The sequence below is a fragment of the Pantherophis guttatus genome, chromosome 2 (genome assembly GCF_059756535.1).
Source record: "Pantherophis guttatus breed Tessera chromosome 2, ASM5975653v1, whole genome shotgun sequence".
Taxonomy (NCBI): domain Eukaryota; kingdom Metazoa; phylum Chordata; class Lepidosauria; order Squamata; family Colubridae; genus Pantherophis; species Pantherophis guttatus.
The window spans coordinates 106,685,759-106,708,492 of NC_142064.1; the positions used below are offsets into that span (position 1 = coordinate 106,685,759).

The following is a 22,734-nucleotide window of genomic DNA, read 5'->3' on the forward strand; positions in this document are numbered from 1 at the left end:
ATTTATCAAGAGCAAACAGCACAGATTATTATTAATGGAAGTTTAACTACTAATTTTAGTATAGAAAAAGGCACAAGACAAGGTTGTCCGTTATCCCCGTTGTTGTTTATTCTAACTTTAGAAGTCTTGTTGAATACAATACGGGACTCGAGCATTTTGAAGGGAATAGTGATAAGGCAAGAGGATTACAGAACAAGGGCATTTACAGATGATCTGGTTGTTACCCTAACACAGTCGATGGAATCAACAATTCAGATGAAAGACATTATAGAAGAATATGGTATGGTATCAGGATTTAGACTGAACCAGAAAAAAACCAAGATGATAGTTAAAAATATGACAGTTGATCAAAAGAAGGAACTGGAAAGGAAGGCAGGCTTTGAAATAGTATCAAAGGTGAGATATCTAGGAGTTCAAGTTGCAGACTCAAATATAAAACTGTTTCAAAATAATTATGAGGTGTTGTGGCGAAAGGTACAAAAGGATATGGAAACCTGGAAAAAACTGCAGCTGTCTATACTTGGAAGAATAGCAGCAGTTAAAATGAATGTTCTACCTAGATTTTTATTTTTGTTTCAAATGATTCCGGTGCTTAAAAGTGATAAACAGTTGACGGAATGGCAAAAAGGAATGAATAAGTTTGTTTGGAATGAGAAAAAGCCAAGAGTTAAACTGAAAATTATGCAAGATGTTTGTGAAAGGGGTGGTCTTAAACTTCCAAACCTGAGTTTGTATTATGAAGCAGCAGCGTTTACACAAGCAAGTGATTGGTTTGGCAGGACAAAGACTAGAATATTGAATATTGAGAGTTATGATCTTGAATTTGGTTGGCATGCATATTTATTTTATGAAAACAAGGTGGATAAAGTATTTAACAGCCATATACTTAGAAGCTCCTTGATGAGAGTATGGAAGAAGCACCGACTCAAATGGGATTATAAAATACCGTTGTGATTGGATCTTGGTCACATTATACGGAATATAAATATAAAGTCACTCGGGGAGTTTTTTATACAAAGAAGTACTTTTTAATGATGGGGGCAGATGGCAACTAAAGACATTGAATAAATTGTTGGAAGAAGGGATTAACTTAACTTGGTTACAGTATGATCAACTTCAACTGAGATGGAGAGAAGATAAAAAAACTGGCCTAATGTTGCATGAAGAAGAATTGGTTAGACAGATAAAAGAGAAAGGCCCAATGCATATTAAGAGGGTTTATAATGTTTTGTTAGAAAGAGACTCAGAAAATGAATTGGTTAAAGATTGTATGATAAAATGGGCACAAAATTTTGGAGAACCAGTTATGATGGAAACTTGGGAAAAAACAGGGGTTCAGTCGCAGAATTTGAGGGAAAATTTTTATAAAATGTTTTATAGGTGGCATTTAGATCCTAAGAAATTATCATGTATGTATCCTAATGTTCAACCGAAATGTTGGAGATGTGATTGTTTAGATGCTACATATTATCATATATGGTGGACATGCAAGAAAGCAAAGGCTTTTTGGATAAAAATTTGGTGGGTTATGCAAAATGTTTTGAAGAAAAAAATTCAATTTTCTCCTCAATTGTTTTTATTGGGTATAGTTAAGGGTTTTTCAGTGGGTGAAACAAAATTGATATTGTATATGGTGACAGCAGCTAGGTTATTGATTGGTCAATATTGGAAAAGGGATGACATGCCTACAATTCAAGAGTGGACTTTGAAGATGGCCAGTTTTGCAGAGATGGCGAAGATATCAGCATACTTAAAAGATCGGACTCAAGAAACTTATGCGTGGGAGTGGAAAAAATGGATAGATTATGTGCAGAATAAATATCAAACTAGGAAGTATCAGATAGCTTTTAGCTAAATGTTGTGTAGAAATGTATAGTTTATAGGGGGCAAAATAGCTTATTGTTATGTAGAATTGTATACTACACAGGGGGGAGAAGGGAGGGCTGGTAAAGTGTGATATAATATAATGTGGATGGATTTCACCTTGGGGAAGTCATGGGGAGTGGGGAGGGTTTGGGGGGGTAAGGGAGGGATGGGGGAAAAAGGGGGGGGAATTGATGTTTGTAAAACTTTTTCAATAAAAAAAATAAAACATTTACCTCTATAATCCATGTAATCTTGCAGAATATCTAACATTTGGGTCAATTGTGAAAACAACAGAACACGATGCTTACTGCAATTAAAAAAAAAGAGAATATTTTGACCTTGGTTCCACCTTCTCACAAAGCACATTCAAAATAGATACTGTAACATCTCTATACATATCATCATCTGAATTCAATAAATATAGGATATGAGATACTATTATCTCCATGCTACACAGAGATGCCTGGGATTAATCATTTGAGGATAGGGGAGATAGCCCATTTTATTACTGACACTTTTGTTGTGATATTCTTTGGAGAGGAGAAGTGACTAAGCCATAAACCTGTTTTCACAGTTTGTACTAACTCTGCAGTTAGTACAGTTAGAAAGAGAGTTGATCTTTATTTATTTCTATGCTTTATTGGCTTCATGGACACCAATATCACTACCGAGACTGGCTCAAATTCTTTTCTTGTCACTGGATAGCATGTTTAAGCCACTGAGACTGAGTCAGAGGGTGGGATGGGTAAAGACTGTAATGATTTTTTTCCATTTTCTGTTTGGAGGCTGATGCAAAACCAAAACCTAACAGGAAGAAAAGATGATAATCATGCTGAATCAGGGCTGAATGATCTATAATGTTATTTTGTTTATCTCTCAGCAAGTCTTGGGTGAACATGACCTCATTACAGAGAGACAGGATATAGCAGCCAGAAACCAGGTAATTTCCCAGCAGAATTTAGAGTTGGAGGAGACTTTGGAGGTCTTGTAGTGCAACACTCTGTTTAAGCAGGACACCCTATAACATTCTGGAGAAATAGTTGTCCAATCTCTTTTTAAAAATCTCCACTGATGAAGCCCCAACTTCTGGAGGAAAGCTGCTCTACTGATTAATTGTTCTCACTGTCAAGAAATTTCTCCTTAATTCTAGATTGGATCCTGTCTTTGATAAACTTCTATCTGTTATTTCATGTCCTGCCTTCAGGTGCTTTGAAAAATAGGCCGACCCCCTCCTCTCTCTTACTGCCCCTCAAACATTGGAAGACTGTTACCATGTCACCACTCATCGTTCTTTTTGTTAGACTAGACATTCCCAGTTCCTGCAATCATTAATCGTATAGTTTAGCAGTCCTGCCTTTTGGATTTAGGATTGAAGGTGTGGAGCCAGAAGGGCCAATACTAAATTGCCCATTTTTCTTCCTCTGCAGTATCCTGCTCTATCCTTCCCTCCACAATTTCTCTTTGTTGTTACTACCAAGATCTGTTCATCTTTATTTTTTCCTTCCCTGCACTTAGAGGCAACTTCTAGTATCTGCCTGCAATTATAGTCTGCTGAGATTGCTGCAAGGCTGTAATTGTCGTGAGCCATACTGTTGTCCTCCCATTCAAAACCCATTTTGCATTCACAATCTGGTGTACAGGCAATCTGGCCAAGCTACTCAAGTTTGCTTGAAGCTATCTAGTGTAGCTTCTATTCATATTACATGTCTCATACTCAATTAACATTTCCTTGTTCTTAATGTTTTGAGTTTTAGGGACCCTAGGGACCAGTTTGATATAGCAATTAATATGTGGAAAAAAACCAAAGCTTTACATGTAGGCAGGAAAAACCAAAAGAATTCCAAAGCCCTGATTCCAATAGTATGAATTAATAATGCATATACATTTTTCATTAAGGTAAGGAAAACATTTCCAATATATGTTTTCTTCAAATAATGTCTTTGAAAGTCTCTACCTTTCTCTAAAATTGTTCTTGTGCTAAATCATTCCCTCACATTAATCAGTTTTTTTCTCAAATGCTATTGTTTAAGTTTAAAAAAGTAACACTTCATAGAATAGAAACTATAAAACATACCCATCATACAGGAAAGAAAGAAGTTTATCCAACAAGTTCAATTTACCACTGGCTTCAATGAGATGATCTCCAATGACAAAGGGCTCTGGTTCAATACCTAGAAAGAAAATTAATTATTATGAAACACCTCTATTAAAAATTGTGTCTAAATATGCATTGTAACAGAAAATACTCCAGTAGTAGTTCCAAACAAACAGAAGGGACCTAGGCATATTGTACTGATTAATCCCTTTCACATATTAGAATAGGTTTACATATGGTGACCTGGATCTGAGACTACCAGCAGAGAGGTGAAAGTACATTTGTTCTAGAGCTAACTTGAGGGCAGATTTTGAATTGATCATAGCCTTGTAAGTATGGCTTTTACTCAAATGTAATTGTTATTCCAAGAAATAAGTAATAAAAAAGTAATAAAACACAAAATTTCTATAAAATACACAACCTCAAGATAAAATTAGAAATAATAGTGCATCTACTATAACACTCATTTCTCTTGGGTTTAGATATTCTAAGCCATTTGCGAAAACACTAGGAAATAATATGCTAAAACATCTTCCTGAGAAAGAAAATCTAGAGAGAGAAAAAGGGAACAATCAAAATCATTCAAGACCACATCATGTATAGTTTTTTCCCATGAGGGGGAAAAACCAGAATAACGACAAGATGAGGCCACCAAAAATAACAAGAGAGAATTATTTCAAACAATCTGAGCAGATTTAAAACCATAATGCCATTGCTTTGTAGCAAGCTAAGAAGCAAATTAATAACTACTGCTTATCCTTAAAATCTAATGCTATATATTTTTCTGGACCTTTAAAGATGCATTCAGGATATTTACTTAATGTTTACTTAAATGGTACTTTAATTAAAAAAAAAACAGATTTCCAAAACATACTTAAAATTGCTTATATTAAGCTCAATGCAGTGACCAGTGCCTGTGTATTCAATAGGAAATCCTTTTTTAATCTGCAGAAGAAACTACATATTGTAATTACTGTACTTTTTAGAGTATAAAACGCTCTTGCTCCCCCCTAAAAGTGGGGGGAAATTGTGGTGCATCTTATACACCGAATGTTGCCAAAGCCCTGCCCACCCACCGGTCATTTTCGGCCTCCGAGCATCACGTTTTTGGTCTCCGCACACCCCGTTTTAGACCTGTTCCAGGCTGTGGGGATCACCATAGCACATCACTGCTGATTGCCTTCTCCATGTGTCGCATTTTTGGCCTCCACATGCCCATTTTTGGCCTCCGTGCGTCACATTTTTGGCCAGTTCCAGGCAGTGGGGAGTGACAGCGGCGGCGATCCCCGCTGCTTTTTCATGGTCTAGAAAAAACATCTGATCCTAAACAACTGAAAATGCTTTCTAGAACTACTACAAATGATCTTAGCAGATTTTGTACCATTCTGGCCATAAAAAAAAAAAAAAGGTAAAGAATTAATTGCACTCCTTCTAATCACAAAGGAAAGTTTTTCTTCTACAAAAAAATATAGGAATTATACTGTATATAGTAGTATTGGCAAGATTACTGTACTCACAAATATGGAAAAATAATGAGATGCTCACAGTAGATAGGATTGGAGGATGGAGCTTGTGGAAATGGCAAAGCTGACCAGTTTGATCAGTGAAAAGTTTGATCAGAGAAAAAGTTTGATCAGTGAAGTGCCTTGGTAGTACAGTGGTCTAAAGCACCCTGTTATTAAGACCAGCTGCCTGCAATTACTGCAGGTTTGAATCTCGCCAGGCTCAAGGTTGACTCAGCCTTCCATCCTTTCTAAGGTAGGTAAATTGAGGACCCAGTTGTGGGGGCAATAAGCTGACTTTGTATAAATATACAAAAGGATGAAGGCTATTGCTTAGCACATTGTAAGCCGCCCTGAGTCTCCGGAGAAGGGCGGCATATAAATCAAATTTTAAAAAAAAGAAAGATTTTTTTAAAAAAAACTGGAAGTCTCATATAGACCTTATGTTGAAAGAAAAAAAGTCTGAATTGATGATTTATGGATCTGGGGATTAAAAAGGGTCAAAGAGGAAGGGAAAGAATAAGATGGCAATTACTCAAAGAAAGAAGAGAAGAAATCATAATTTTCTTTTCTTTTTTCCTTTCTTTTCTTTGTCTTATTTTGTATTTTTTTCCTTCTTTCAATTTTGTATACTTTTATTGTGCAGAAAAATTCCAATTTTAAAAAAGAAAGGGCTAAACTTTTGCATCTGTTAGAGAAATATTTCATCTCTGATGAGTTCAGCTGCAAAACACAATTTAGTAATTACATTTAGTAATCATAATTAAAAAAAGCAAGAAAATGAATCTTGCATATTCAAGTATGTGAATCCTAAAAATACAATAAAACCATGGAACAGTAATCTTAAAAAACTTGATAGAACTGTTAGAACCGTCTTCTGGTGACCAGAATGGCATCTCATGGAAAATGCTGTTCTCTCACAGAAAAGAGGCAATAGAAAAACAATATACCAAAGTTAATATCCTGGGTGGGCCACTGTAATAACTTCTGAAGGACTGTGTAAACTACCTGTTCTGTGATTCCCCTCACAATGAGATGAAAAAGAGTGCCTCCTAAAGGCAGACCTACTGAAGAGAGTAGTTTAGCACTTAAGTGCCCAAGCCCTTATGCCAACAGTCAATTGCCATAATAAGCTAGACATGAAGAGAACCTAGTGTTTCCTTATTCCAAACGTGCTCCTTGGGATGGCTAGGATTTGAACAGAAATTAAGTAACACTATGCTCCCCTTCCTTAGCAAAGGGCTCTAAAATTGGACTCACTTGCTTCTCTCAAGTACAAAACTGGGTAACTGATTGCTGGCATAACAACAACAACAACAATATGGGCATGGCTTAAAATGGGAACCATCAAGAAAGAAACAGAAGGTTTAATACTCGCTGCTCAAGAACAAGCACTACAAACTAATGCCATGAAAGCAAAGATACAAAAATCCGACAATCCAAACTGCTGACTTTGCAACAACAAAGTTGAAACTGTTTCACATTTAATATGTGAATGCAGCAAAATTGCACAAACTGATTACAAAGCGAGACTCGATCGAGTTGCTAAATTAATCCATTGGTCATTATGTAAAAAATACTTTTTATCTGTATCCAAAAAGTCATGGGAACATAAAGTGGAAAAAGTTATAGAAAATGAAAAGGTGAAGATCTTGTGGAACTTTCGAATACAGACGGATCGTCATTTGGAACACAACACGCCAGATATCACAGTTGTTGAAAACCGAAATGTACAATTCGACATTGCAGTACCAGGAGATGCCAGAGTCGAAGAAAAAGAACTGGAAAAAATCACAAAATATTGCAATCTTGCCATTGAAACTACCCAATTATGGATGAAACATGTAACAGTGATACCCGTTGTCATCGGGGCACTTGGTACCATGTCCAAGAATTTTGTAAGATATCAACAAATTGCAGCTTCTTGCAATAACACCAGCGGAACTGCAAAAAAACTGTGCTACTTGGAACATCGTACATCTTAAGAAGGTACTTGGACACTGGCAGCAACCCGTATCAACCATTACCACCAGCTAATGGTATTTGTGATGCATTTTTTAATGTTCAGTTGACTGAGTTTCATGTTTAATGAATAAAGTATATAATCATCATCATCATCATCTTGAGCACGTAAATGCTAAAATGGCCTCCACTATCCTCTCCAGTAGTCCACTTTCAAGAGTCTGTCTGCCGCTGGCCCCTCCAGCAGCTGAATCAGACGAGGAGGCGTTGCAGTCAGGGTCAGCATTAAGGCAACCCGAGAGCTCAGAGGGTGAAGAGGGAATGGAGCTGTCAGAGAGAGAGAGAGATAGAGGTGGAGCCTGGGCTGTCCGTCAGCCTTCAGATGGAGAGTTACAAGCCCTCAGGTCTATAGGTGGCTGATGAGGAAGAGGAGGAACAGCCACTGCTGCTAGCGAAGCCCCACCCTAGCTCTGGGGATAAAAGGCAGGACGCAGAGATGAATAGATGTGGCAGACAAGTATTCATCTTCCTGCCGGACAGACTTGTTAGCCTGCGTTGAGAGAGAAACTTTTTGCTGGAGCTGCTGGCGCTCCTAATAAAGGAATCATTGATTTAAATACAGAGGGTTTATCTTGTTTGAGGAGCTGGGTCAGAACACCCTGTTCAAACTGAAGACTGTCCAAAATATTAACAATGAATTGCACTATTTTGGCAAACTTGCTAAATGGTTCTGTAAATGTTTAGAATACAACAAATCTTTAAACAATGCACATGCCTAAATCATGCCAGAGGCTAGCACTGAGACTCAATTGTTCAAGGCTGCTTTCTCACAGGACCAACTGCCCTATGTTCAGTTGAGTCCACTAGAATCTTACCTTTTTCTCTCTTGACCACCGCTTTGATAACAAGAGATACAAAAAGTTCATTCCCTGGAAGTCAGTTTGATGTGGCAGTTAAAGTGCAGGTCTAAAAACCAGGAGACTGTGAGCTCTAGACCTTTCTTAGGTGTGAAAGCCAAATGGGTGACTTTCAGTGAGTTGCTCTTTGCTTTCAACCCAACTTCCTTCATAGGATCTTTGTTTGAAATCTAAAAGCAACACAGGCCATTCCAAGCTATTCTGTATATGATCAGGGAAGAGATTCCATGTCGTACATACTGACAAAGAGGGAAGGGTCTTATAGTTAGTTAGATCAGCCGATTCCTTCTTAGTAATTTCTGTGAAAAACAACTGGAAATGGAATCTTCAGATTAGTCCTAAATATAGAAATGAAACCCACTGCCAACAAAGTGATCCTTGAATTTCACTGTCGTAAGAACAAATGCAATCAACATCCTGCTTGGCCCAAATGGAGCTAAGAGGAAAAACCTCTTAGTCCTTTTTTTTGGGGGGGTTGGGGGTTGGGGTTAAGTTAAAAAGTTTATCCTTGTTTCTGACTGGGAGGGCTGAAGTAAATCCTTTCTTGTTGGATCGGTCCTCAGTGAAAGAGATTTTGGTGATCTAAGACTGATAAGAGTGCCAGTTTAAGGTAGTGGTTAAGGCATCAGGCAAGAAACTGGGGCACCATGAGTTCTAATCCCACTTTAAGCATAAAGCCAGCTGGGGGATTTTGGCCCAATCACTCTCTTCCAGTCCTAAGAAGGAGGCAATGGCAAATCACTTCTGAAAAATCTTTCCAAGGAAACTGCAGGCAGTTTCCAGTGACTTGAAGGCATCTCTCATATAACTCAGCCAAAGAATAATAATAAAAAAGATAGACAATCAGAATAATTGTTAAGATCTAAGTCAGTGTGTCTCTTCCTTCTTTTATTTGACTGAGATATAGGATCTGCTTAGCCTACTAATAGAATTGTTATGCCTACCTCACTTAAATTAGTAGCTTCAACAATGCTCATGTTCATAATTCTTACCAATGAATAGATATGGGTGAGCTACACATTTCCGTAGTTGAATCAACACATTTTGAAGGTTAGCTTTCTTTCCTGACTCATTTTCAAATGCATCTGAAAAAAAAATATGAGACATTTGCTGCTTTTGTTGATACATTTAGATATCAAGACTTAATCACACAAAACAGCAGGCAAAGAATATTTGAATTAAAATTCAACATTATAGTATCTTCAATTCAATATCTATGCTTCAGTAGAAAGAGCAAAAAAAAAAAAAAAGCCATTGCTAACAATTGTTAAAGGTCCTTAAAGTTTTAAAATATATTATTTTCTTATGACCAATTACATTAAATGGCAGACAGTGCACTGTGATACCAAAATCCTGAAGTTGAAAGTTCTAACAATTTAATTTCTAATCTCATGCCAATGTTTTGGTCATCTACTGCAGAGATGAGCAGTCTTTGACAGACACCATCATACAATCTGACAAGATGTTCTAAATATAAAAACTAACTAATGTGTAGACAAGATGTTCATAAAAATTATGTTAATTGATAAGGGGTTCTAGTAGCTTTTAGCAAATACTGTTTTAAAACTGATCCCCCTAGGAAATGAACCTTCTTGCAACATTTCTGACCCATCCTTTCTTGCAATTTCATGGAAAGTTCAAATAATTAAACAAACAATGCATAGAGTATTCAGATTCTGAGATTCATTTAACTATCATCCAAATTATACTAGCCCATATCAGCATGTGTTTGTTTTTCAGTAGCTTCTCTTCACAGATTAGCAGAACCAAAGTCCTGTACACAGATGAGCTGCAGGGCCAGGAGATATGTACGCTTGACAGATGATTTGACAATTTGTGACAACTATATTGAATATAACTTGTCTGCCGGTATCAAAGCTTGCAGTTCTAATGAAGGAGGAAATGGCAGTTGTAACACATGATTACACAGAAATGAGTAATTAAGACTGGAATTTTTATTTGCATTTTCAGAAATGTTAATCATTCCAACCATAGCACTGCGGCAGAGAGAAGTGGCCAGGTCTGATTCTCCGGCACCTCATATCTTGCTGGGTCTTGCTACCCAGCAGTCAGGTTTTTAAAAAGATTTTTGCAGCAGGAAACGGGGTCACATTATGTCTCGGGGTGCAGAGCAGGTTGCGCGTCTCCTTGAGTGATTGAGCATGCCCAGCTGGACAAACACACGCCAGAAGTAGTCGCCCACCATTTCCTGCTGCAAAAATCTTTAAAAAACCCTGACTGTCAGGCAGTGAGAGCCAGCAAGAGATGAGGTGCCGGAGAATCATATCCAGCCACTTCTCTCTGCCGCAGTGTTTCCTGGATGTGGCTTACAGCTCTGAGCCTGAAGCGGCAGGAGCTGAGGGCTGCCTTGAGTGCAAATGTACCGCGACAAAGGTAGAATGCTGTTGCCGCGCAAAGGCAAATTCAGTGGCGCTTCGCTCCCACACTAAGGCTTTGACCATCACCACCACCACTTTGGCCACCTGCGCCACCCCACCTTGGTGTAACAGCACCATTACCTGACTCCAGCCGGCAAGGGCTACGCTACTCCTTGCACCACTTCTTGTACCACTCTCTACGGCGGAGATTTCCAGCCCCACCTAGAGCGGGTCTCCCTCCCCCACTGTCGCCCTTACCTTCTCAGGCCAGGCAAGGAGTGACTGGGAGGGGAGGGGCCAGGCAGTGGTGGGATCAGCCAGTTTGCCAAACTGTGCAAAAAGTTAACAACCGGTTTGGTTGAATCGGTGCGAACTGGTTGAATCCCATCACTGACAATGACTATATTTTACATATTAATATTAGAAACTGTCCAAGTCAAAATGAAGTGCAAATCACATTAATTTTAAAATGAGAAAACATAACTACCTGAAAAATTCAAAACTTCATGAACAGAAAAAACAGGATACAACTATTGCTAGGTAAAATTCTCTGGAAGGGAGAAAGAAGAAAAAACTACTGTCTTTTATAAGAAATGCTGCCTTTATATTAATGATGGAAAGTTCAAGTACTAATTCAATCAACTAATAAAATCCTCAGAATTGCTAGGGATAGAAATATAAGAAATGTAAGAAAAACCAAATAATGTTTAGGGTTTACTTTTTCCTTCCTAGCATAACAAGCATAGCCTTAATATGGAGAAAAATCACAAATGTGTCCCACTAGGGCGAAAATGTAATTAAAAAATTGAATAGGATATACACTGAGATCAATGGGATTTGATAACTAAATTTTCATTATTTGAATGGTTTTCAAAATATGATTCCGCCTTAAAACTTCGTGTCTCAATTTACCAACCAAATTATTACCGGACTTAATGGCCAGTGCCAAAATCTATTTGTTTTATTTTTACCTAGGTCTTTCACGAGAAGAGCCTTATAAAGTTTTTTCTGCAGTGCTGACATTCCATGGTAGAGAACCACTTCTACCTTCTTTGGAATTTCTTCTGAAACTTCTGCCTTCACTCTCCTGAGCAACAAAGGCTGCAACAGACTATGAAGTTCTTTGACTTAAAATAGAAACAGAAATATCCAGTTAAATGTAAACAGGATGAAAAAAGTGGACAAGTTATGATTCCTAAAACTGAAAGAAATTTAAGAGGAACTAGGTGATCTACCCCTTAATTTACAATCACTTCACCATTTAGATGGTTAATGATTTGGGTGTATGTTTGTAGGAAAACTTGTAAATCTTCCCACAGCTTCAAGTAACAGAAGCTAACTAAAAATGGATCTATGTAATATACACATCTTAATGAATTCTAGTAGAGATAGTTAAGAAATATTGTAAGAAACAATTTCCCAACTTGAAGTAGAAGGTGAAAGGCCTGACCATTTCAAATAAGCCATCAATCATCCACAATCAGTCTATTCAACTGACAAGAGAGAGATGTATAGTAAATGAAATAGATGTACAGTATATAAGATTGTCATATCACATAATTAGATTAACAAATCAGGGCACCAGTATTACAATAATGTATTTATCTTTTATATTTTCTACATTTTATATTTCAGAATATTGGGCATTGGTCTCACCTTAAATGCCAGATTTCTTGAGGGGGGTGACATTGTCCAGATGAGGGTTGTATCAGTCGGATCTGATGCTGGCTGAGTCATAATTTTTGACCACTCCCCTTGCTCCTCCCCTTTCATGCTCAGTTTTGATGAAGGAAGGCCACAAGAAGGATCTCCAACAGGAACCACCATGGTCAGGAGGAAGTAAACCGGTCCAATGGGACAACTGGAAAAAAACTACTGAACAAGAATAATAAACCGTACAGGCACTGAGACAGAGGGAGGGGCTGGACAATGTCACCCCCCTCAAGAAATCTGGCATTTAAGGTAAGACCAATGCCCAATTTCCTTGATGAGGGTGTGACATTGTCCAGATGAGGGACATACCAAATATTTGGCAGTCTCAAGGGCGGGATGTCGAAGGGCCTGGAGAGACCCTCGCACGATGCACCTGCTGCAAAACCCTCCTGCCAAATGACGCTTCAGCAGAAGCAAAGGTATCTATCTTGTAGTGACGAATAAATGGCGAGGGGGTAGACCAGGTGGCTGCCCTACAAACCTCCTCAAGGGAGGCCTGAGTCGCCCAAGCTGCTGAGGTAGCAGCACTCCGAGTGGAGTGGGCAGTAATGCTATTGGGAACAGGAATCGCCTGGGCCTGATTATGCCGAGGCGATGCAAGCCCTGATCCATCTACCAATTGTGGCAGAAGAGACTTTGAGCCCTAGGGAGCCTGGCAAAAAGGAAACAAACAAGGCCTCTAATTTCCTGAAAAGAGTAGTCCTTTTGATATAAATCTTTAGGGCCCTTCGTACATCTAAAGTATGCCACCTTCGTTCCAAGGCATGAGAGGGCCGGGGACAGAAGTTGGGCAAAATAACCTCTTGGGCCCTGTGAAAGGGGGAATTAACCTTGGGAATAAATGAAGGGTCCAATCTCAAAATAACTGTGCCTGGCCGGAAAACACAGAGATCCTCCCTAACCGAGAGGGCTGCCAGCTCCGAAATGCGACGGGCTGAAGTTATGGCTATAAGGAAAACCACCTTAAGGGTGAGAAAGCGAAGATGAACCGTGCGGAGGGGTTCAAAGGGAGCCTCAGTTAAAGCGTTAAGGACCTTGGGCAAATCCCAAGTAGGGTATCTATGAATCGAGGAGGGCCGCAAGAGCCTGGCTCCTCTCAAGAACTTTTTTATCACAGGGTGCTGAGTGAGTGGCCGTCCGGATGGACTGGACAAGGCCGTAGACAGGGCCGCCACATGTCTCCGGAGGGTACTATGGGCCAGACCACGGTCAAACCCATCTCAGAGGAACTCCAGGATCTGGGCAGGTGAGGCTGAAACAGGATCTATCTGTCGGGAACGGCACCACCTATAAAAAGCGAGCCAGGAGATATTGTAGAGTCTGACTGTGGATTTACGTCTGCAGGCTTGAACAATGTGAATCACCCTGTCTGAATAATTGTCCTGCCTTAGACGGGCCCCTTCAAGCACCATGCAGTCAGTTGGAGCCACTGAGGGTCCGGACGAAGAAGGTTCCCCTGACGCAGTACAATCTCGTCTGGTGGAATCCTCCAAGGGTGAGATGTGGAGAGACTGACCAGGTCTGCGAACCACAGACGGCGTGGCCAGTGGGGAGCCAAGAGGATAATTTCTGCTCTGTCGGCGATGACCTTCCGAATCAGGGCCGGAATCAGAGGCAGCGGCGTGAAGGCGTAGTGAAGACCCGGCGGCCAGGTGAGACGGAGAGCGTTGACCCCTTCTGCCCCTGGCGTCGGGAACCTCGAGAAGAAGCGAGGAAGCTGATTGTTCAGGTGTGTGGCAAAGAGATCTATGGCTGGGATGCCGAACCTGTTGCACATCTGATGGAAGATGTTGGGATGAATCTGCCACTCGCTGTTGTCCACTTCTGTCCTGCTCAGGAAATCTGCATGTGTGTTTTCTGACCCCGCAATGTGGTCCGCTCTGATGGAGAGGAGGTGTTGTTCTGCCCACTTGCCCAGGCGAAATGATTCCTCCATGAGGCGCTTTGAGTGGGTGCCCCCTTGACGGTTGACATGCGCCTTCGCCGCCATATTGTCTGTCAACACCAGAACATGACTGTTTTGCACAAACTGGTGAAAGTGCATGAGAGCGAGACGAATGGCCTTCAGCTCCAGCCAGTTGATAGGGTTGGCGAGGTCTGATGCAGACCAACGGCCCTGAGCCACGTGTGATGCGAGATGAGCCCCCCATCCATGAAGGCTGGCGTCTGTAGTGAGTACAAGTCGGTCGTGATTCATGAAGAGACACCCCTTGTCGAGAGAAGGCGATGTCCACCAATATAGCGATCGCCTGACTGAGAGTGGAACTTTGACTGTTGACATGGTGTGAGCTTGGCGTTTCCTTTGAAAAGGAAGCAGGAACCACTGCAAGTGGCAAGCATGAAGGTGTGCCCATGGAACAATCTGAACGCAGGAGACCATCTTGTCTAAGAGCTTGGATAAAGTGGCCAATGGAACTGATGGAGTTCTGCGAATGTGAGCTACTATGTCCCTGATGTCTGACTGTCGTTCCAAGGTTAGGTAGACAGTCCCTTGGGCTGCGTCTATGATGGCACCAAGATACCCGATCCTGGTGACTGGCACTAACTGACTTTTGTAGTTGACCAAGAACCCATGGTCGTTCAGCATTTGAATCGTGAGGTGTAGGTCGTGTAAGGCTTGTTCTTGAGTGTGAGCCTGAATCAGAATATCGTCCAGGTAAGCCTGGATCCTTACCGGTTGTTGTCTCAGGTGAGCCGCCACGACCGCCACGACCTTTGTGAAGACTCTTGGTGCAGATGCCAGTCCGAAGGGAAGAGCCCGGTATTGAAAGTGCTTTCCTGCGTAGCTGAATCGGAGATACTGTCGATGCTTTGGCAGGATGGGAATGTGAAGATAAGCCTCCATGAGGTCTATGGAAACTAGAAAATCATTGGGACGAATCCCTTGAAGAATAGAGGTTAGTGAACACATTTTGAATCTGCGATACACTATGTATGAGTTGAGATTTTTTAAGTCCAGAATGGCTCTCCACCCCCCCGACCGCTTTGGAACTACGAACAGGATGGAATAATACCCCTGTTTCCATTGATCGTGGGGGACCTCCTCTATGGCATGAATCTGCAGTAGGTGCTGAACTGCTTGGTTCATTAATTGACGTCTGGATTCGCTTTTGGAAGTTGGACATTGAAGAAAGTGGGTTGGAGGTCTGGAGAGAAATTCCAGGGGGAGGCCGAATTTCACAACTGAAAGCACCCAAAGGTCTGATGATGACCTTTCCCACTTGTCCGCAAAGAGGGACAGGCGACCCCCTATTGGAGGATTTGGTTGTGAGTCACTTACGACTGTGGGACTGGCGGAAGCCAGAACCCCGAAAGGACCGTTTGGGCTGGAATTGTCTGTTCCTGTCCCGAAAATATTGATGGTCCGAGGATCGGTAGGATCCCTGAAGATATTCCTGCCTGGAGGGACCACCCTAGGGGTAGGAACGAAAGGAAGGCCTTCTGTAATATGGAGAGGGTCTTCTTTCAGCCTGTTTGTATGTAAAAGGTAAAATTTTTCGCTTATCCCGGGTCTCTACAAGAAGAGGATCAAGTGATTCCCCAAATAATTTGTTTGCAGAATATGGAGCTGCAGCCAAGCGTCATTTGGCCTTAAGGTCAGCAAGCCATTGGCGAAGCCAAAGCATTCTGCGGGCTGAAACTGTAGAGGCTAAGGCTCTGGATGCAAATTTGGCTGAATTCAAGGTTGCATCAGCCGAAAATTGAGTGGCAGCAATGATTTTATTAATATCCTGATGAAGGCGAACCTCACTGGGAGGTACCCTTGCCTGTAACTGTTGAAGCCAAAGGATGGTAGTTCTATTAAAAAATGAGGCTGATGAAGCTGATTGAATTGCCCATGCTGAAGCCTGATGGTTCTTTTTAAACAGAAATTCTAACTTTTTGTCTTCTGGCCTTAGACCTTCAGAAGTATCCCCAGCTACGTATGAAGAAGAGGAAAGGGCCGCTACAGGGCTGTCTACAGGTGGAACTTGTAAGAGTTGAGCAAACTTTGGAGCAACAGCATAATATTTCTTATCTGAACCATGTGCAGATGCCATGGTTGCAGGCCCAGCCCACTGTTTCTTTACCACGTCTATGAACAGTTGTGGAGTTGGTACATAACAAAGTTCGGGGGGGGCTCAGAAAAAGGTCCCTGTAGTCCACCCTGCTGGGCCTCCTGCATCTCTTTAAAATATTCATCTTCCTTTAAGGCGGCTGTTAAGCGAGCCTTATGCAATAAAGACTTGAATTTATTAGGGGGAAATAAACCTGTAAAGGCAGGTTGATCTTGGATTATCTCCTCATCATCTGATAGGTCAGAATGTCTCTCTTCCTCAAACACAAAGGCTTCACTAGCTCTGGAGGCTGCAGGAGAATGAGAGCCAGTAAGACTGACTGCAGGAGAAATTCTAATACGGGCAGATCGCTCTGAAATAGCAGAGCCAGAGTGGTGACCATGAATATTGGCTGCCATTCTAGAAGCAATGGCCTGTTCAATCAGAATTCTCAATCCTTCTGGCACATTTTTTAAAGGATCTTCGGGGGTTAGCACAGGCATAGAGGATTTACTTGTAGAAGCAGCTGCAGCTGCATGCCCACCAAATACAGGAGTTGCAGGGGTCATTAATTGACTTGCAAAGGGGTTTTGCAAATTGCTTTGGTCTTGTTGAAGAACATTACCCTCTCCCTCCGAAGACCAGGCCTGGCTAACAGTTGAAATGGGAGGAGGGGGGTAGATGGGGGGGGGGTCCCCTTACCAGGCTCAGTTGCAGGCACATCGCTAATTTGCTTCTCTAGAGATTTATGCCTCTTTGTTAAATCCTTCTCCTCAGGCTTAGAAAGGTGCTTACGTTTGGAAGTTGATTTCTTCCCAGTGTACATGGTATTTTCCTTCCCGTGGGAAGAGCGATCCGCCATCTTTAGTATACTCACTGTGAACACGATGTCGACTGGAGAAAAAGCTTTTAGTTTCGCCACGTGAGTTGTAATTTGAGATGGCAACGACGCTGGCGTTAAACACGATGGCTGCCAGGTCACACTGAGCAGGAGGAAACTCTGCTCCAGAGGTATCTGTCTAGGCAAGCCTAGAAACGGACCTCCTCAGCGCCTCCACAGCCACGATGAGAAAAATAAGTAAATAATAACTAAACACTGGCTGGAAATGCCACAGGGAGAGGCAAGAAGAAACTTGCCGCTCTCCCCAAACTTGCAGACTCGTTGGTGGCAAAGCGGCAAAAAACTCCTTTTAAAATTGCTGCGGCGCTTCAATTAACCGCTCTACAGCCGATCAGCGGTTTCGGGATAGCTGTAGTGTGGGCGGCGGCCCGATTTGGCGATTTCCCTTAAAATTAGGGAATCGCTATTATTGTTGGTGGTATTGTGGTCTAGGCCCCCTTAAACAATCGTTGGTGGGATAGATCAAAAAAATCCCCCCCCCAAAAAAGACAGGGAAAGAAAAAAGGAAAAAAGTTCCCTTTTAAAACGGGGCTTTCAAAATGGCCACCGCCAGCAGCGTAGCAAAGCCTGGAAGCCCAGGACGCTCTAGCAAGGCAAGACCGGCAGGCTACAATAGAAAGGGGGGGGGAAATATAGCCTGGTAGACCGGTACCTTAGAAAAATTTAAAGGGGAAGTAACAATTTTAAATTAGAGAAATAAAAAGGTGGTCAAAAAGACTTACAATTCTGTGATATTGAACAGACCTGGGCTGTATAGCCAGATCTGTAGGAGATGTTTCTCTCAGGCCGACTGAGTCTAAACTGGGCATGAAAGGGGAGGAGCAAGGGGAGTGGTCAAAAATTATGACTCAGCCAGCATCAGATCCGACTGATACAACCCTCATCTGGACAATGTCACACCCTCATCAAGGAAATAATGCCAGTATCATTAGGTTAAGGCTAGGTTTAGCTAGTTTGGCTACATCTCCTGAGTAATGTTGCATTTGATTACAGGTAATTACAGGTAGTTGACTATGTTGGATTTTAGGTTGTTTATTTAATAATTACTGACCTTAACAAATGAGATTATGTAATTTGATACTTTAAAAAAGAGCTTCATATAATAAATATAGAACTCATCACTATAATTGTTGTGATTGAAAACATAATCTTATTTAAGGATAAACCTACTAAAATTAATAGAGCTAGAGTTATCAAAATTAACAATTTCCGTAATTTCAATTGGTCAATTTAAGAATTCCATGATTCAGCAGCATGACATAAGACTGAGGAAAGCTGTTGTATGGGGAACTATGCATATTGTTACTGCAAATACACAAGTGTCATATTACAACATATTCAATGTGTCATTTAAATTCCAGGCACTAATTATGCATGCAATGATGATCCATAACCTTACTGGAGATTGAACTCTTTTTCTCACATATGCACCAAATTCAGTACCTTTTAGAAAAAAACTTAAAATTATATGTGGTTCTTGGGACCTAGCCAGTCCTCAAAATTGCAATGTTCACCATGTTCCCACAATCATGTGATTGAAATTACAACAGTTGCAATGTGTAATGGTTGCACGATTACCATTTGTGACATTCACTGCTAGCTTCCAGTAAGCAAAGTCAATGTGGGAATCCGCAGGAAGTCACAAGTTGTGGTTGCACAATATTGTGCTTTGTATTCTGCATAATTTGCTTAATAATTGCAACCAGAATTGCAGTTAAGTCAGCATGGTCACACAATATTTTGCTTTAGGACCATATTGCTTAGTAACAAAGTATTCAGTGCCAATTACTGTCATTAAATGAGGATTATCTATACTTAAAAATAAGATTGCCTAAGAGACTTTGCATTTCCCTGGCGCAGCAATTGTATACAGTTGTATATAGCTACATAAGTTAAAAAGTAAAAAAAAAACCACCCTAAGCATATATACATCTCTTACAACATTATTGAAAAAAAACACAACAAAAAGATGAGGTCCATGATATCATAGGACACTGAATTCTTAATTAAAAATTGGAATGTTTTTGGTTCAAGCACAGGCTATACACATTTCTTTAATAACAGTAGCATAATCAAAAAAGAAACCTGAATTCCAACTGTTCACATTCTGCAATGAATCTCAACTTTCTACTTGCCTATTTCAGTGTCTTTTTCAATTTCATGGTAATAGAAAACAAATTCATCTGCAAGTTCCTTGGGAAATATAGCTGGTTCAATAAAAGTAAGCATGGAATATAACTCTTGAAGATTGTTCTGAATTGGAGTACCAGTCAGCAGGAGACGGAAATCTGTTGAATACTAAAAGATGTCCTGTAGTTTAGCATTTATTTTTTGCATTATTTGTTAGACAATCAGGGATGAATCTATTTAAAAGTAGCAAAATTCTATTACATTATGTGCAACCTTTATCTACAAATGATCACCAATTGATGTTATGGTTAATTTTCCTTTGTATGTATCAAATATATTTTTTATTGCTCAGTGATCAAAATAAAGTTTCTGTGTGTAGTTTAGACACTGCTGAAGGGAAGAATTTGATTCATTGTATATAACTGTTAGACCCATACATGATTCGGAACTTTGCGATATTATTTTGCAATTAGAGGTTAGGATCCATTCCCTTTTTAGTAAAGTTGGAAAACTTGTGTCTTCTGAGAAAATTGTGTTTTTATTCCAGAGATAAATTGAATATTTTAAAGTTAATATTAATGTTGCTTCTTTTCTTATTTTCATTTTCATTTTATTAAATTTGTATACCGCCCTACTCCCGAAGGACTCAGGGCGGTGAACAGCCATAAAATAAAACATATAGATACAAAATTTAAAATAGAGATAAAACTAATTAAATAAATTTGGCTGAACCATTTTAAAACCCCAATAAATTAAAACCAAATTTAAAATTCCATTTAAAAAGAGGAAAAGTTTAGGTCAGGCCAGCTTGATGGAATAAGAACGTCTTAAGCACGCGACGGAAGGTACGCAGATCCGGAATCCTCCGTATCTCCGGGGGGAGCTCGTTCCAGATCGTAGGTGCCCCCACAGAGAAGGCTCTCCCCCTGGGGGCCGCCAGTCGACATTGTTTGGCCGACGGCACCCGGAGGAGCCCCTCTCTATGGGAGCGTACTGGTCGGTGGGAGGCTACTGGTGGCAGCAGGCGGTCCCGTAAATAGCCAGGTCCTAAGCCATGGAGCGCTCTGAAGGTGATAACCAAAACCTTGAAGCGCACTCGGAAGACCACCGGAAGCCAGTGCAGCTTGCGCAGGAGAGGTGTTACATGGGAGCGCCACGTCGCTTTTATTCTTTATTGAAGAATAAAAGTGCCAATAATTTATTTTAAACTCAAATTGGATGTCTCCTCACATCAAACTAGAAATAGTTTGTTGAACCCTTAAAGATAATCAAGAAACTGAAATCTCCCCAAATGACCAAGAAGGCAGTTAGGAAATATTCATCCTCTAAAATTTGAACAAAAGAAAATGTACTATTCTTTTACCTCAGATAGTGTTTTATGAAGCAATGAATCCTGATTCTTCAGTCTCTGAGCTTCATCCACAATAAGACAAGTCCAGTTAAAACTGAACATAAAGAAAGACCAGAAATAGGATGCATTCAGATCTATTATTTGCTTACTTTATTCACATAGAGGAATTGAGATTTATTAAGGTTTAAGATATTAAGGTTTTATTTAGTAGCTCAAAATTAGAGATCTTGAGAAATACTATATAAGGTTTCCTTCTCCTTGGTCATATTTGAATGATTCTCTTTAAATTTCTTAGATGTTACATTAATGTGTACCACCTGTCTTTTCTTCTCCCCAGTAACTGATTCAAATAGGTAAAAGCACAAAAAGGAGACAACCTTTGTAAGAACAGGCTTCATTCTAAAAACTAAAACAACTATTCATGTATAATTGGCTCCAAGGTCCAAATAGCTTTTATGTTGAAAACATGATATTTGTACTCAATGTCCTCACCGTTTTAGAAAAGCTGGATCTTTGAGGCACATCTGTAACCAAGTGAAAGAAAAGTTTTGTTTATACTGTAAGTTTATATGTTGCATATGAAACTCAACTATGCTTTATTAATATAAGCAATATGAATAGTAAAATTAATAGAAAAAGAAAGAAAGAAAGAAAGAAAGAAAGAAAGAAAGAAAGAAAGAAAGAAAGAAAGAAAGAAAGCAGGCCAATGCATAGGCTCCATCAACAGAGGGATAGCATCAAAATAATGAGAGGTGACAGTATTGCTCTATATTATACTAGTGAGGCCACACCTGGAATGCTGCATCCCATTCTATTCACCATGATAAAAAAAAAGCTGAAGCTCTAGAAAGAGTGTAAAGAGCAGCAACAAAAGGGGTCTGGAGGCTAAATTGTATATGGAACAGCTAAGGGAATTAGGTGTCTAACCTAATGAAGAGAATGATTGGGGTGACATGATAGCTGTCTTCTGGTATTTGAGGGGCTATCACAGAAAAGAGGGAGTTGACTTATTCTCCAAATACAGGAGGACAGGACAAAAAGCAATGAGTGGAAGTTTGTTAAAGAGAAATCCAATCTGGAAATAAGGAAGAATTTCCTAACAGTGAGAACAATTAAATCAATGAAACAATTGTGGGTGCTCCATTGCTGGAAGTCCTGAAGGAGAGATTGGACAGCCATTTGGGATGCAATAAAGTCCCTTCTGCCTTGGGCAGGGGGTTGGATTAGAAGACTTCCAAGGTCCCTTCTAGCCCTGTAATTCTATGGTCAAGAGGCATGAATGACAATGTTCCTAAATAAACCTTGAAGTTGTATACAATCATTTTCCATTCACCTCCTCCTATAGTCAGGAGTTTGTTACATTTGGTGTGACTTTCAAAGCATCAGAATTCTAGCTTTATATTTCATTTCAACCAGAAATTATGGTTTATTAATAATATAGTTAAATAAAAATAAATTGCTGATTAATTAAATAATTCCAATCATTATTGCCTGGGTTCACACACATCTGTGTGAATCCAGCCGTTTTTGGTCTGCATTTATATTTCACTACTATTAAAATATCCTGCCCAGTATAATGCGTGAATCTAAACTACTGCTGGCTAGATTAGAAACCAGATAGTTATTTTAAAGTTTAGTTTAAAGCATACTCAACTGAAAGATTCTTGAAGAATTTTTTAGAAAAGGTTTAAATTGAACAAACCAAACTTAATAACCTATATTCTATAATCTGGTTTCAACAAACTCATAATCTACCTTTCTGAATATCTGGATGTTTTTCACAGCCATCTATTTCTGTTATACTGGAAAAAGAATATACAGAGCTTTTCCTTCCCATCAATCTACTTGTACATCTGGCCTTAATTAGATGAATATAAAAATA

General features: G+C 40.1%; 1 protein-coding gene across 2 annotated transcripts in view; it reads right to left on the bottom strand.

The window, feature by feature from the left end:
* Window positions 1-22,734, bottom strand: part of CHD1L (chromodomain helicase DNA binding protein 1 like) — a 101,774-nt gene that overhangs the window by 73,925 nt on the left and 5,115 nt on the right. For both annotated transcript variants that reach the window (XM_034411164.3, XM_087888381.1), the window contains exons 5-11: window positions 21,345-21,376; window positions 20,865-20,946; window positions 19,507-19,669; window positions 11,692-11,847; window positions 9,335-9,427; window positions 3,941-4,037; window positions 2,100-2,173 (exon numbers count right to left, since the gene is read on the bottom strand). In XM_034411164.3, the coding sequence (XP_034267055.2) occupies window positions 2,100-2,173; window positions 3,941-4,037; window positions 9,335-9,427; window positions 11,692-11,847; window positions 19,507-19,669; window positions 20,865-20,946; window positions 21,345-21,376 (697 nt within the window). The remainder of the gene's footprint in view (window positions 1-2,099; window positions 2,174-3,940; window positions 4,038-9,334; window positions 9,428-11,691; window positions 11,848-19,506; window positions 19,670-20,864; window positions 20,947-21,344; window positions 21,377-22,734) is intronic.